The sequence below is a fragment of the Mandrillus leucophaeus genome, unplaced genomic scaffold (genome assembly GCF_000951045.1).
Source record: "Mandrillus leucophaeus isolate KB7577 unplaced genomic scaffold, Mleu.le_1.0 Scaffold138, whole genome shotgun sequence".
In the NCBI taxonomy this organism is placed as follows: domain Eukaryota; kingdom Metazoa; phylum Chordata; class Mammalia; order Primates; family Cercopithecidae; genus Mandrillus; species Mandrillus leucophaeus.
The window spans coordinates 5,660,314-5,675,528 of NW_012101343.1; the positions used below are offsets into that span (position 1 = coordinate 5,660,314).

At 36.8% G+C, this 15,215-nt stretch overlaps 1 protein-coding gene across 8 annotated transcripts in view; it reads right to left on the reverse strand.

Moving 5' to 3' along the window:
* Nucleotides 1-15,215, reverse strand: part of LOC105534671 (chromosome unknown open reading frame, human C11orf74) — a 61,103-nt gene that overhangs the window by 19,727 nt on the left and 26,161 nt on the right. For 5 of the 8 annotated variants that reach the window (XM_011973452.1, XM_011973453.1, XM_011973455.1 and 2 more), the window contains 2 exons: nt 4,312-4,466; nt 1,598-1,664 (listed from right to left, as the gene is read on the reverse strand). The exons of the other annotated variants lie outside the window; for them this stretch is intronic. In XM_011973452.1, coding sequence (XP_011828842.1) covers nt 1,598-1,664; nt 4,312-4,466 — 222 coding nt within the window. The remainder of the gene's footprint in view (nt 1-1,597; nt 1,665-4,311; nt 4,467-15,215) is intronic. 8 annotated transcript variants of the gene reach the window in all.

Genomic DNA, 15,215 nt, shown 5'->3' on the forward strand with positions numbered 1-15,215 from the left:
ATTATAATATAAAATGTTAATTATATTAATAATATAGAATATTAACTGGCAATCTGGGGTGTTGGTTAAAATGCAGATCACCAGATGCCATCAAAGACCTTCTGAATTAGATTCTCTATTGGGAGGGAGATCCAGAAATCTGCATTTTTAACAAGGTTCCCTCTCCCAAATCACCCAAAACCCACAACAGTGTGCTTCCTCTACAAATGTAGCTTCCTGACAAGTCCTTAGCTCTCCCTTCTAATCCAACTGGAGTCCCTATGCTGCTCTTATAGAAATTCAGAGCCACTCAGCGTATTAAAGTTAGAGAACCTCTCCCTAGAGGATGTGATCCCTCTAGACCTCTGATTTCACTTAAACCAAGTAAGTAATTAAAGAATCTGCAACATCTACTGGTTAATAGTGTGCTTGAGAAGCAATCCCTTCATGGAGTACTGTGATGTTTGAAAACAATAAAAATATTCATTGCTTCCAGTTACCAAAGCCTCTCAAATTCAAGCAGCTGAAGAAGCTAGAGTAGAGGTTTATACAACCAACGTATAGATAGTCACCATCCCCAAACCAACTTTACCCAGTCACTTTAACTTCTGTCTGATTATAAATAAGCCATCCTTCCAACACTAATGACCATAAATCATGTTTATGACTACCTAAAGACAGTAAGCAATAGTTAAACATCGACAACCAAACCTCCATGGAAACTGCTCCTTCCGTAAAATTAGGCATTGACTTTGATATATTCTTGCATATTAAATCAGGAATGAGTGTTTAAAAAAAAAAAAAAAAAAAACCTCCTGATTTTGAACATATTTCAAACGTCCTTTGAGAAACAAAGAATATCTATGCCTATCCAGAAATGTTAACTAGAAAGAAAAAAGTTTTCCTCTAAATAAACATCAACAGACTAGCATGAAGTCTTTTTCAATCCAGCCCATGTGGAAAAATGCCTCAGAAGAAACATTTACAATATATCTTTAGTATTAAGGGTTTAATTTACATAATAAATATTTTTAAAAGCAAAAAAAATGGATTTTCTTTTATTTTCTTTCGACTAGCTCACTGAAGCCTGCGTAGATTTTCTGTCTAGGCTTTGCATGTTATTCTACATGTGGGACGGTCTTGACATTAGTTCACTCAAGTCCACTGAAACTTGGTTCAACCTCAGTAACCTTTAATACCAGGCAAAACAGCCTTATTTTTGTGACCAATTCTGATATTTTTATGATTTTTATGATCAATAGGTATTTCATGCGTCCCTCAAAAATAATCTGTTTACAAGACTGTACTTCTAAGAAATAAAGAGTTGACTTACAATGGCTCCACTTGAGACAATTACCTAAGAATCAATCCTGTGATGAATTGTTAGCGGGAGGGCACACCTTTATTTCATTTAAGACCAAAGGTTTCACAATCTTCAAAAAGCTTTGACCTTTCAGCTGAAATTTTTGTTATTGAAAAAAATAGCTCACAACTTTAGTTTTTCCTATCTTAGGAGAGGTGGAGGTAAGAATTGCCAAAAACAGGAAAGCTGTCTAAAGCCTTATTTGTAGTTTCTAGAAAGAGGTCAGGTAGTATAGAAAGGAAATAGAAAGCATACCCTCACTCATTTGGGGTTTAATCTCTTCATCCATGTCCAAATCTTCTAAATCTAGGAAATTGTTTACCTAGAAAAAAAAGAATTAACATCATTTTTAAGCAGAATAGACCTAAAGAAAAACTGCAATGAAAAGTCAATGAATTCACTTCCACAACACCTAACTGAGCAGCTGAATCCACTTTTCTCATTAACTCTTGAGTCCCAGCTCAAGGCTTTTGTGTTCACTGTGCTTTCCCAAGAGACATCTGAAAGAAGTAGTAAATTTGAAAGCTGACCTGGATTTTGGCAGGCCAAAATGGCACCATAGACAGACCTCTGCATTGAAAGGGAAAAAAGTAGTCTGAGACTTTTTAAAAAGGGACTTTGTTCCAGATTCTATCCCAGAATATATACCACCACCATGACAATCAAAAACAGTGTTTCTGGGTTTTGTTTTCATTTTATTGCTTTTGCCTCTCAAGCAAATAGTGGTGGTGGCTCTGGCTACTGTCATAACAGCAGGCTTTCTTATAGCCCTCTGAAGAGCCAGAGAGAAGAAACTAAAGAAAACAGGAGAGAAAAGTTCATGCAAAACAAAATCACAAGAGAGGTGAGCAGGGCAAAAACTCAAGTGTTTTCTCTTTCGAGCAAATAAAACTGAAAATTACTTCAAAGGTAAAAAGCAGGGCAAATGACCTTTACAGACACAATAGCAGCATTTCAATGAAAAACTATTCCACATGGAATACTGCTTTCCACTGCAAGCTGACAATGAGACATTTCAGATTAACAAAATGGTAAGATTTAGACAGGAACTAATTCATCTCAAGTGAATATATCAAAGAGTGTAAATAAGAAAATGATCTCACCACTGGCACGAATGAGACCGAGTAAAGGAATAAGGTGGCAATGCCTTTTATGCTCATGACCTAAACATGTGCATAACAAAATACCATAAAATTACAAATTTACATTTCATAATTGTAATTCAAAAGACAGGCTGGGTCTTTCTTCCCTCAGCTCTACCTGTGAGACCAGAGCTATTACATAGGAATTTTAAATGGTACTTCTATTGCTTTTAACTACATACCTGCAGTTATTATCTGGCATCCAAGAGAAGGCAAAAATTTATCTTCCATATAATGGTTTCACTACTAAATTTTGAAATTTTCTCATATTATATTGTTATTTACTTAGTGGTGTGTGCTAAGGGTGCTATACCAAAGCACCCCTTTCATTTATTAAGCTCTAAGGAAAAAAGATCCAGAACCCAGCTGACCAAGAATAGTTTAAGATATTCAAACACCAATGAATAAAAATAAAACAAAAAAAAAAACTTGCAAGGACAAAATCTGCTGAATTCTCCAACTTTGTATAAGGGACAGTAAATGAGTCCTGTGTTTTTAGTTTGTTTGTTATGTTTTTGGTTTTTGCCAAGAAAATTGAATCATGCCTTATCTTTACCTTTTCTGCCCAATTCGGATCACCTTGAAAAGAACTGCCAACTTTTTGGCCTTCATCCATCACTATCTGAAAAAAAACTTTTTGTCCTTCATCTGTCACATATTGATGGAAAAATGAAACAACCAAAAATAAAGAAGCTGATCTTGTAGCCCTTCAGATGACAAAACTCCCCTTCCTATTTTTGTTAATTAGCTAAGCATAACAGACCAAATTCAGTAAGCCATAGCAGAGGTCAGGGAATAGGTTTCAGGAGCTCTGATTCTACTTCTGTCCTATAGACTCATCCACAGTGTAACCTACAATAGACTACTTAACCTCAGTCTTCTCATGAGTAAAACAGGAATACTTCCCACTCCTATCCCATCCCAATGAACCTCTGATGAACAAATCAGAGAATGCTAACACAACATTTTCAAGTTATTAGAAAACAATGTCATTCAACCATTTTTTTCCTCACATGCTGGTTAAAGACTCTCTACATAATATAATCCCAATGGTCAGTCATTGCCAGTAAAGAGTGAAAAAAGTTCATATCCCACAATTATCTCTCTGGAAGCAAGTTCTGGAAATAAAGAATTTTAGGCATCTGCTGTATAAAAACATATTTCTAGCACAGAGATATTTGTTCCCTTGTAAAAAAAAAAAAAAAAGAACACAATATACAATTCTGTCTACAATATTGCAAGGAAGCCATGACGAAGCAGATATTAGAAACTTAGATGGCTTAAAAAGCAGAACAGTTTCCACTATAATTCCTTGATAATTAAAAACTATAGCTGAGGAGAATGTGAAGAGTCTATAAAGTCTTCAAGATTAGAAAAAGAGTATCTAACATTTATTGACCAAATCTTAGAGAAAAACAAAATAACCAATTCCACCTTGAGTTTGAAAGAGATGAATCTAGGAGAGGTGAAAGAAAGCCCCATTTTACACAGGTAATTATAGAAAGGAACTCCTTTGTCTCAACTAGAAGAAGATAAGCTAAAAGAAATAATTTCAGTAATTTATAGATGGCAGATCCTTAAGAACTTTTTAATAAAACTTGGGGATAACCGATTATCATCATAAACAATAGCTGTCAAAATCATGAAATACATGTAATGATGACCTTCAATAAAGTGCCCCAATGGTACTCCTTCTAGAATTAGGAGTTACAGATCTAACAACTATCTAGTGTTTAGTAGGGTCTCTCTCTTTTTTTTTTTTTTTTGATTCATGAAGAATTCTTTTCTTCTCAGATTGTTTCTATAAATGTACTATGTTGGCATTACCTGTTCTTCCAAACACTGTGATGAAGTACGAAGAAAGATGGTTTTATTTCTAAGATCGCAGTTATTTGCTTCATTTTTATGAGTAACTTTTGCTGAGGTAAAAATGTTTTCTGAAGAATCAGTTCCAAACACTCCCCTTTCGGACACAAGATCCTCTGAAATAAGAAGTTATGCACTATTAGAAAACATCCACAACACCCAGTCTGGTTTATTTTGTGTATATTGAGAAAGTTCCTTGCAACAAAAAAGAATACTTTTCAAAGAATTCTACAGACTGAACCCTTAAGGCATTAAGCACTCTGAACTGTTAAAACTGATTTCTAAAATTGGATAGAAAGATAACATTATGTCACTCAACATATATTTACTGAGTGCCTATTACATATCCAGCACTGTTCTTGGGCGATGTTAAAAAGTTAGTAAAATACAGTATTTGCAAGACTCTTAGACATGACCTATCCCATCTATTTCTAAATTTGAGGGATTTTTTCTTTATATGAAAGCAATTTATGGATGATTTTAGAAACCTTGTGAGGGAAAAAAGTAAAATATGAAAATAACTCATAATCCTACAAGCCAGAAAGGCCATAACAAAGTTTTTTCAGTGGCTATCTAAAATTTTTTATGTATCCATGCACTTCTAAAAATCCAAATTCAATCATACTGTACACAACTCAACTTGCCAGCAGTATCTCTTTTCAGGTTATTGAATATTTCATGTAATTTTAATAGTTATCAAGAACTCCTTTATATAAATGTAAGATAGTTTATTTAACCAATTCCTTATTCTTGACTGTTTAAAATTATAAACATGAATATATTTGTACTAAATCTATGTACATTCATGATTATCTACTTAGGCTGAGGAGAGCATCTAAGAGTAATCCTAAATTAAGAGACTAAGACAATTATATCATGATGCTATTAAAAGAAATGTGGGGGAAAATGAAATAATTTTGGTAAAAGATAATGAATCTAGCTTTGGCCATATGGCATTTGAAGTGCCAGTTGAAACTGTAGTGGAAATGACCGAACAGCAGCTGCAAATGTAGGTTAAAATCTGGGAGAGATTTCACAGGAGGTAAATATCTGGTCATCAATTACACTGAGGTAATAGTTTAAGCCATAACATTATTTTTAATATTAATAGTAATATTAAAATTAATAATCAAGGTTAACATTCATTGAGTGTCTGGCACTCACCCTATTCTAATAAAAGGTGAAACAGTTTCCGTTTTCCCTGCTCAAAAGCATCTCATGAATCATTTCATTTAATCCTCAGAATACCACTAAAAGTAGACACTGTTACTATCCTCACTTTACAGATTAGAGAACTAAGGCCTGCAGAGAAAGAGTAACTCACTCAAGGCTATACAGATGGTTAAGCAGCAGAGTGGGGATCTGAACACTGCCTTCTGACTCTAGAACCTATCCTTCTAACCACTGTGCCTTGCTACCTGCGTTAGTGCAGCAAATGAAAAGAAAAGGTCTTTAGAGAATAGAAGAAAAAAGAAGCAGAAAGGGCAGGGGGTGGCAGGGAGCCAGAAAGGAGACAAAGAAAAATGGCTTACAATAGTCAAAGAAGAACTAAGGGTGCAGGGTACATTCCAAAACTGAAACTTGCTTCTTCTGACAATAGCAAGTACAGGAACCTACGTCAATGATCACTAAAAGAGTGATAAAGGAATTCAAAAGAAGTCAAGTGGCAGAAATCAAGCCATTGTTGGACTGGGCAATCCTACTCCATCCCCTTCCTAGCCTCTACTATAAAAATGTTCCAGAGACCCAGCAATTGTTTTATCTGTGAGTTCCTTAGGAACATCCCTAACTGAAGGGGTTACAGATAGCCTAACCCAGCACAATGCCCATGTTTGTTTCCCTTGACCTGTCAGTGCATGGCATCAAAATCAGTGAGATTCATGTTGTTGTAATGATCACAGCCTGGTACAAATCCAATTAACATCATTTGTTTGCTTCTGAATACCCTATCATTGGTAGAATTAAGACTTGTGAGGATATGTTTAGGACATAACACAGATATACTGATAGGAAGCAGAGATAAGGTGACCTAATCTATAATACATAATTAATAAGCCAGAGAGGGAAAACACAAATATGAAATGCATCACACTCTTTTTAAAAAGGTCATATCCATAAATAACACCAGCTCAGGCCAGCTCTCTACTACTGCCTACTGCACCAGCACCAGTGACTTCGAACTAGCTACTAGCGGGAGAGGTGGCCCCTGCCTTTTGCCTCAACAAATCCTTGGAAATTCTGGTGTGACGCACCCAACCTTGCCTTCTGTGGGTGGAGGGCTGGGGGGTGCTGAGCAAAGTGTGGGGAGGGTTGCTAAGAATATGCTGGAGTAACCAGCCCTATACAAGATGAGATAAATGAGGAAGAAATGGTCTTAGGCCTTAGTCTCCCTGACTTCTTCCACTTTTACAGCCACAGAGATGTCCTGAATTAGTCCTAGGGCAAAAAGCACTGGTAGCAGAGTAAAGCAAGATAGGCACATAGACACTTGGAAATAGGAGTTAACTGAGGGATGAAAGGGTTCCTCAAACTTCATCAATGTTGAAAGGAAAGCAGACTTCCTGTGGCTACTGCCATGCCTTAGTGCCCTATTCTAATAAAAGGTGAAACAGTTTTCATTTTTCCTGCTCATCCTTTAAGTCAAGTATAACCTAAATCTAGTAATTACTAAGAAAATACTATGTACCCAGCACAACACTATTGTAATAATCTATTGACTTAAATACTTGAAAAGCACAGCAATGTCTGAAAATCAAAGATGTTCTACAAGGACGAGTTCTATTTGTTCTCACAATCACTCAGTGTACTCTCTACTATTTCCAGTAAAACACCCAGGTTATGTGACAGGTAACCAGATGAAACTCCTCTGAAATAAAGAACAAAATATAATGAAGTCTCGGCTTCTGATCCTGATGTTGGACTATTATTGGGATCTCAGATCTAACAAAAGTTCTTTCACTCTTTTAAAAATTCTCCTTTTATAAACACAAAGTTTTCATTTTTAAAAGACTGGATGATGTGGAAAAGAACTTGTTCGCTCTCTGACAAAAGCTACAGTTTACGGCTCCTTTCTAAACTTCAAAATTGGTTTCACAAGAACATATGCTATATCCCTCCTAAGACCCAGACGTGCTCCTTCTAAAGGTTTTTATCGTTGTTTTTAAAATCCAGCAAATAATAAATATCTTGGCACAATAAGAAAGGAAAAAAAAGTTATTTTTCAATATGATAATGTCCAAATGGCAGATGCCGGCACAGCCCAGAATCCGAAGTGGCTGAAAGCCTGATTAGAGAGCCAGATGCCGCTTCCTATAGCCATCCTGGCGCAATCCAAAAGTGCCACCCAAGTGTTCGACTCATCTTCTTCTGTTTCTGTTTTTCATCAGGGTCCTCTTCCACCCTTTCATCTTATCCCTAATGTTTCTTGCTTTGAAATAAATGTCAGACATAATATGGTTTAGAAATCTAACAGCAATATTTCAGAGAACAAGTAGGTTATTGAGACCTGAAAAAGCGTTTCTTTGGGCATTTCTGAGTCAAAACTTCAATACAGATGAGACAAAAGTTTTTTTTCTAAAGGTTTTTCAAGGTTTCATTATTCTGAAGCAATGGAATTTCAATTTCCTTTTGATACCAAACAGACAAGCTTCCAACAGATCTCCCTTACAAGGCCCCCACTACGCCTATAGGGTCTAATTTCAGACCAAAGAAAAAGGTTACACACCTTGAAAAGGTTGAAACTTTTGATGTCTTGATAAATTAAACACTAACCACATATTGATTATATATCTTCCAGATAAAAGTGATTTTTTTAAACAATTTCGAAAGAAACGTTTTTAAAAATTCAAATTAATCTGTAACAAAGCCAGACTAGTGCCCATGCAATGAGGAGCATTATCACACTTGCAGGAGAATTTTCACAGATCAGCACAACCAACATTAGAATTCACAACCAAATCTGCCAGCAAGCTCGGAGTGTCTGTTCTTCCACACTCTGGTCAATAGCAATATAAATCAAGAGCATGTTCTCAGTTGAGAGGAGATATTGAATATATTGCTAGAAGGAAAGAAAAATTCATGAGGGGACAATTCTGTGCAACACTAGGCAATTGCAAAAAGCCTTCTGCAAAGAGAATAGGGGATAAGCAATCATGCTGATAACAAGGTTGGGTACTCTGAAAGTCAGGGCGTGATTTTTGCATTATACTCCTTGCCTAGAGCAATGTTTCTCTGGACAATAATATTTGCTCTTGATTTGTCCAGCCAAGCTACTTCACTCCACTGCTTCTTGATCTCATGCTCCTTGGTATCTGGCCTCCCCTGGAGTGACAGTCGTTAGAACTAAATAAGCAATTTAAAAACCAATCAATCATAAATCAGAATAAATCCAAAGAAGCTAAATTCGGCTGACAAATGCTTTGTCTAAATTCCCTTTGCAGTGCTCTGAATTCCAACTGTTTTATGTTCCTCATTTGAAAGGGCACGGGGAGGAGAGGATTACCTCAGTCTGGCCAGTCAGGAATAACTGTGCTTTCCCCGAGGCTGGATGATAATTGACTCATTATTCACAGTCATAGCCATCAACCTGCCAAGGCACAAATGCACAACCCTGGCCTAGAAAAATGTGTGTGAAAAGCCCCAGATGAGAGACACAATAGCAGTAAGTTGAAATTTTTGAAATGTCCAGTGTTAGGCACTTACAGAGAGAAAAATATGAAGAGAGTGTAATGTTTCTGAAAGCTTATTTTCAGACAGAAAAAAATTCTGTGTGGTGGCTGAGTTACGGAGCTCATTCAATCCAAAAGTTATATTCTGGTCATCAACTATGTGCAAGGTGACAAAGATGGTTAACACTCAGTCCTTGTTGTCCTTACAGAGTTTACAAACTAGGAAGGTAAGCCATATATGCAAACCACCAAAATAGAAGGCACTGATGGCAGATGATATAAGGGAGGTACAAAGACAAAGAATGGTAAAATCATAATTGGTTTGGGAGAATCACAAAAGGCTTCACATAGGACTAAGGCATCTGAGCTGGGCTTTGAAAGACAGCTAAAATTTCAACAGGTGAGCACTGTGAAGAGGTCATTTTACACAGGGAAAATTCCCTGAGCAAGGCCCTCAATGTGGGAACGCACAAGGCCTGAGGAAGAATCGCCAATTATTCCAGGAAGATTTGGGGACACATGGATGGGGTATATTTGGAGGGCCTGACAAAAACTGTGCTTGACCTACATCCTGGGGAGTCACAATTAGAGCTGTACTCTAAGAAGACAAACGGACAGAATGGATCAAAGTGGTTCAGGTACTAGAGACAAGAAAGTGGAGCTACCATAGTAACCCAGGTGAGAAGGGGAGCTTCAGCTATGGTGGCAGTGGTGGGAACAGAAGAGATTTAGAAGAAAAAAAAAAAAAGAGTTCGCAAGTGAGTTCTCTTTTGTTTTTAGAACAAAAATGAAGGCACTATCTCCAACTGATTATGTGTCCTCTCTCCAGATATCACAGAATCATCACGTTATCTTTCCACTGCAATCTGTACTATACTTTTACATATAATTTGGCATGCCCTTGATAACTTTTTTTTAAACAATCTCTGTGATGGTGGGTGCAAATAACAGCATGACGGCAACCTGTCAAGTAGATAACAGTTTGGTGCTAAGAGGCCACACATACCCATCCCATAAAATGAGCTTACCTTCCCAACTGACTTAGTCAAGACCACAAAAGAGGTGGCCCACACTGGGAACAGGTGCAGCATATTTGAGCATAGCCTCCCACAGCTCCAGAATTCCTAACAGAGCAACAGCTGCTGGTGACAATGTCAGCACAAGGGAGAATCTGTTACATCCAAGTTTGTTTCTTTTTGCACCACAACCCTTTTCTATGCTAAACTTACAAGTCTATGCATAATTGATTTATTTTCTTAATAGGTAATATTTACAAACAAGTAGGATCCTCCTAATTCTTGAGCTAAACCCAGAATCACAAGGACACATGCTTATCTGGTGAAGAACCCAGGAAGGATCTAAGTATCCACGAACAATACCCCCACTTCCCCACAGCTTTACTGGGTATAACTTACACACCACAAAACTCGCTCATTTTAAGTGTACAATTCAATGATTTTTAGGAAGTATACAAAGTTGTACCACCATCACCACGATTCCATTTTTAGGTCATTCCATCACCCCAAAAAGGTGCCTGGAGCCCATTTGCAGTCACTCCCCATTCCTACTCTCAACCACAGGCAACCACTAATCTACTCTGTGTTGCTATGTATTTGTCTCTTCTAGACATTCTGTATCAATGGAATCTTACGATATGTGGTCTTTTGTGCCTGGCTTCTTTCCCTTAGCGTAACATTACTGAAGTTGGTCTGTTGGAGTGTATTAGTACTTCCCTTATTGTCAAATAGTCCATTGTATAAATAGTACCAAGTCTTATTTTTCCACTCACTAGTTGATGAAAATTTGGAGTGTTTCCACATTTTATATCCCCTTAATGATGATACTGAGTTTGACCTAAGGACTGTCATCACTAATCCAATTCCATGCTGTCCCATATGACAAAATAAAACCACAGGGTAACTATGCAGTTTAACTTCCCTCCACACCCAATGGAAGAAATGCTGATGCTCATTGAGGCTATAATTCTTTAATCACCTTATCTCCACCGTACCATCAGAGTCATAGGATCAGGCCACTCTCTATCACATGGCCTGTTTTTTTCAAATTTATATGAAATAATCTGAAATTACCTTCCTAAATTGTTCATTGCCTGTTCCCACTAAAATGTATCCCTAAGAGGAGCAGGGATCTCACCATCAGGAACTTACTCACAGTTTCTGTAAAGTAAAATATTCATTCTCCACTCTAAAGGATGGGTAAGAATTAAGACTGAAACATAGATTGATATTCAGCCCTTCAACCAGGAAGTTCTACACTGAAAGTTCACCATGTGCTTAACACTCTGCTAGGCTGGAAGAGGAGCTAAGAAAATGATATGACACGGCCTCTGCCTATAAGAAACATATCATCTAGTCCCTTAAAATTTTTACTCATTCAAAGACACAACATTTTACATATCTTTCAGCTCACATTTCCATGTTTAAGAATGTATCCAAAGGAAATGATTAAGTACGTGGGTGAAGATTTCACTGCAAAGCCAAAAATGTCTGATTTATTCCCTTGAACATTTTTATTTAATTGAGGACATATGTTTTTGCAGATCTTTGAACCAGCATTTCCATGGGTGAAAATGTATCTAAAGGCCATAAATAAGAAGGGTACAAAAATGCTGGTACCAAAATCAATCAATAAATAAAGGCCAGAACCCTTGCAAGGACCTACAAACCTATCCATGCCCCATCTTTCCCTACCTCTATGCCCTCTAACCTCAGCTTCCACTCCTTTCACCTTTGCTCATGCAACTCCAGTCGCACTGGCCTCCTTGCTGGTCCTCAGCTGGGAAGGTGCTGCTATGACCTGGCCTCTGCACTCGCTGTTCCCTGGGCCTCAAATATCTGCAGACTCACCTCATTCCAGCTTTATTCAAATTTTACCTTCCCAGATCATCCTATATAAAACTGCAACCCTACATCCTCCTGCCAGCACTCATGATTCCCTATACCATGCTCTGGTTGTTTTCCCCCTTTCTAGAATACAAATTTCAGTTTCCCCCTTCTAGAATACAATTTCTCTGAAGGCAATGATCTTTGTGTCTTTTGTTCACTTCTGTAAGTAACATTTAGCACATAGTAGATATTCAACAAACATTTACCAAATGAATGAGGGTGTGCAATGCAGCATCATTTGTAATAGACAAAAATTAGAAATAATTCAAATCTCCAACAAAAAGAGAATGGGTAAACAAATATCCATGCAACTGAATACCAGGAAGTCATCAAAACACTGGTAAATAATATTTATTGCTATGAGGTGTTCATAATATAATGTTACATTAAAAAGCAAGTTACTTCTTATCTGCAGAGTGGTGAGGGGAAAAAAGCAAGATACAAAAACTATGTGTAGTACAAGCCCACTTTTATAAAATAATTATAATAAATTTGCTGAATATATAAATGAATGAAAATATTAGGCTGAGCCCTTACAATAATTCAGGTACTATAAATATAAATAAATATATTTATGTGCATTTTATATATTTTTATTTAATCCTAATAACAATGAGGTAAAAGTTATTATATCTATTTTACATATGATAAAACTGAAGCTCAGAAATGTTAAGTAAGTTTCCCAAGACCATCTAGTTAGAAAGTAAGAGTTTAGATTCAAATCTTGGTTGTCTCCAACTTCCATGTTCTTAATCAATAACTGAATACATATATACATATTAATAAACAGAAAAATTCAAAAAGGATGCATACAACCATGGTTTATCTATAGGACAATAGACTATGGCTTTATTAGTTAACTGCATATAAGTTTGCCTACATAAAAAAGACACCTAAAGTAACAACAGCTTAAACAAAATGGAAGTTTATTTCTCGCTCATGCAACAGTAAGAGATATAGACAATCCAAGGATAATATGATTGTTCTGCATAGTCATCTGACCCAGGCTTCTATCTTTCTACTCTGCCATGACTACAGCACCAACCTTCTCCATATGGTCCAGGATGACACACCCCCACACCCTTGTTCCAAGCAAGAGGATGAAGATAAGGAAGAATAAAGCACATACCTCACTCCTCTGTAATTAGCTAAGGCTGATTTCAGCTACCAGATCAAGGAAGCACAAAAAATAGAGCAGCTCAAACAAGAATTTTATTTCTCTCTCCTGTAACAGTTTAGGACAGGTGGGTATGCTTTGTTCCATGAAATGACCCAGGGATTCAGGCTGCTGGAGTTTTCTATCATCCTAAGCACATGGCCTCCATGTCTGGGTCTAAAGGAGTTGTTCTAATGATTCCCAATTTCCAGCCAGGAGGAAAAGGATAAAAAGAATATAGTGCATGTGTCTTAAGGATCTGACCCAGAAGTTGCACATACCAATTCCCCTCACATCTCATTGGCACAAACTTAGTCAAATGACCATACCCAGCTTCAAGGAAGACTGGGATGTAATCTTTATTCTGGCTGGCCATAGAGTAGCTAAAAATTCTACGGCTATAAAAAGAGCATGTTTATTGTTTTGCTGTGTGTGTGGGTGTGAGTGTGTGCATGGGTGTGTGGGTGTTGGTGCCTCTGAGTATTTTCTAATTTTTCTACTGTGAACAAAAAAACTAAAAACTATACTTATATTTGTAGAGGCAAAAAAGCATTTCTTCTAACGAAGTTTCTAATCCTCAATCTAGGGAGAATACCTACATGCATCTTCTTCCTTCTTAAAAAGTTTTTCCTGGAAATAATGAAGAAGGAGGAAAAATATATATATACACATAGATATACACACATATATATAATTTTACATTTTTTTCTATTGTAGGTCAAGATTCTCTTAATATTTAACTTTGATGTCCCTCTTTTAAATCACAAATAATTACCCTAATCATAAAATTCTACTCTTGTGTAGGTCTTTAAAACTACCAAGTACCTTTGTGCATGAAATATACAACAGAAAAGTTACCAGAAACAGCGAAATGATTGGAGGGGCATTTCCTGAAAGTACAGGCAATGAGATGCCTCCACAGCCTGGGTGGTCTCCCTAGTCTCTTGTCTGTGCACTTGCTAATGGCAAAACACTCACAAAGAACACAGTTCTGGCAGCAACAGACAGAAGTAGCAAGGACATTTCCCTGTGATGGAGTAGCTTTGACCTATAGGCACATGCACTATAATCCTTCAGACTTGGAACAGAACGTGTGCCGAACTAAAGCCCACCCTAAAATTCTGTAAGCTATAATATCCTAGCCTCTGTATCAGCAATCAGCAAGATCACAGTAAAATTATTCCTACAACCCATTATACTTTTTCACTGTCAAAATGCTTTCTAAATAATATACAATGGTGATATTCAACAAAAATGTCACATTTAAAGTAAAATAATTGTTCTTATGCTTTAAGTGGGGTGGGGAGTGTCACAATTTCATGAAAGCTATAGACCTTATTCACAGAAAAAATATCATATATACAAAAATGGGCACAAAATGTTGAAAAATTCATTTATCTCCCTAAACTCCTCCCTGATTTCATTTAGAGTAAGAAACTATTTCTCAAAGCTGGTCTGAAAGTCCAAGTTCCTGATCTGCACACTAGTAGAACTACTGAATCTTGGGGCAAGATCCCTAGAAGTCTGCTTTTTAATAAGTACCTTCCCGGTCATTTGTATATAAGGTAAAATTCCCAAGTAAAGATTCCATGAAGTAAAATCTAACAATGATAATTAAAAAGAAGAATCTGATACTTTATCTTTTGTCAACGCATGTAAATACATTTGCCTGATGATTATGTGTAGACATAGTATTGCGTCCATCCACCAGAGGCCAGTGTGGGATCATCCCCTGAATTGTACTCTTACACCATACAATATACCACGTACATGTATACAATACAATATGTACTACACATAGTTGGTTTTAACTACTTTAAGAAATGGGGTATAAACAACTAACACTGTAGACAATATTTTACATTTTTTATATTTACATTCAAGATTCCTTTCATATTTAACCTTGATGTTTTTCTCTTTCATATTAGAGAATTAGAACCCCTCATCATAAAACTTCACACATGAGTAAGTCTTTAAAATTTACCAAATACTTCCATATGTATTTCATCCGATTCTCACCACAACCATTTGAGACATACCAAACAGGCAGAATCAGCCCTGATTTACAGATTGACAGAGTAAGTGACAGGCCTGTGATCTTAAGAAATTAGTATATGCCTGGGCTAGTACCCAGGT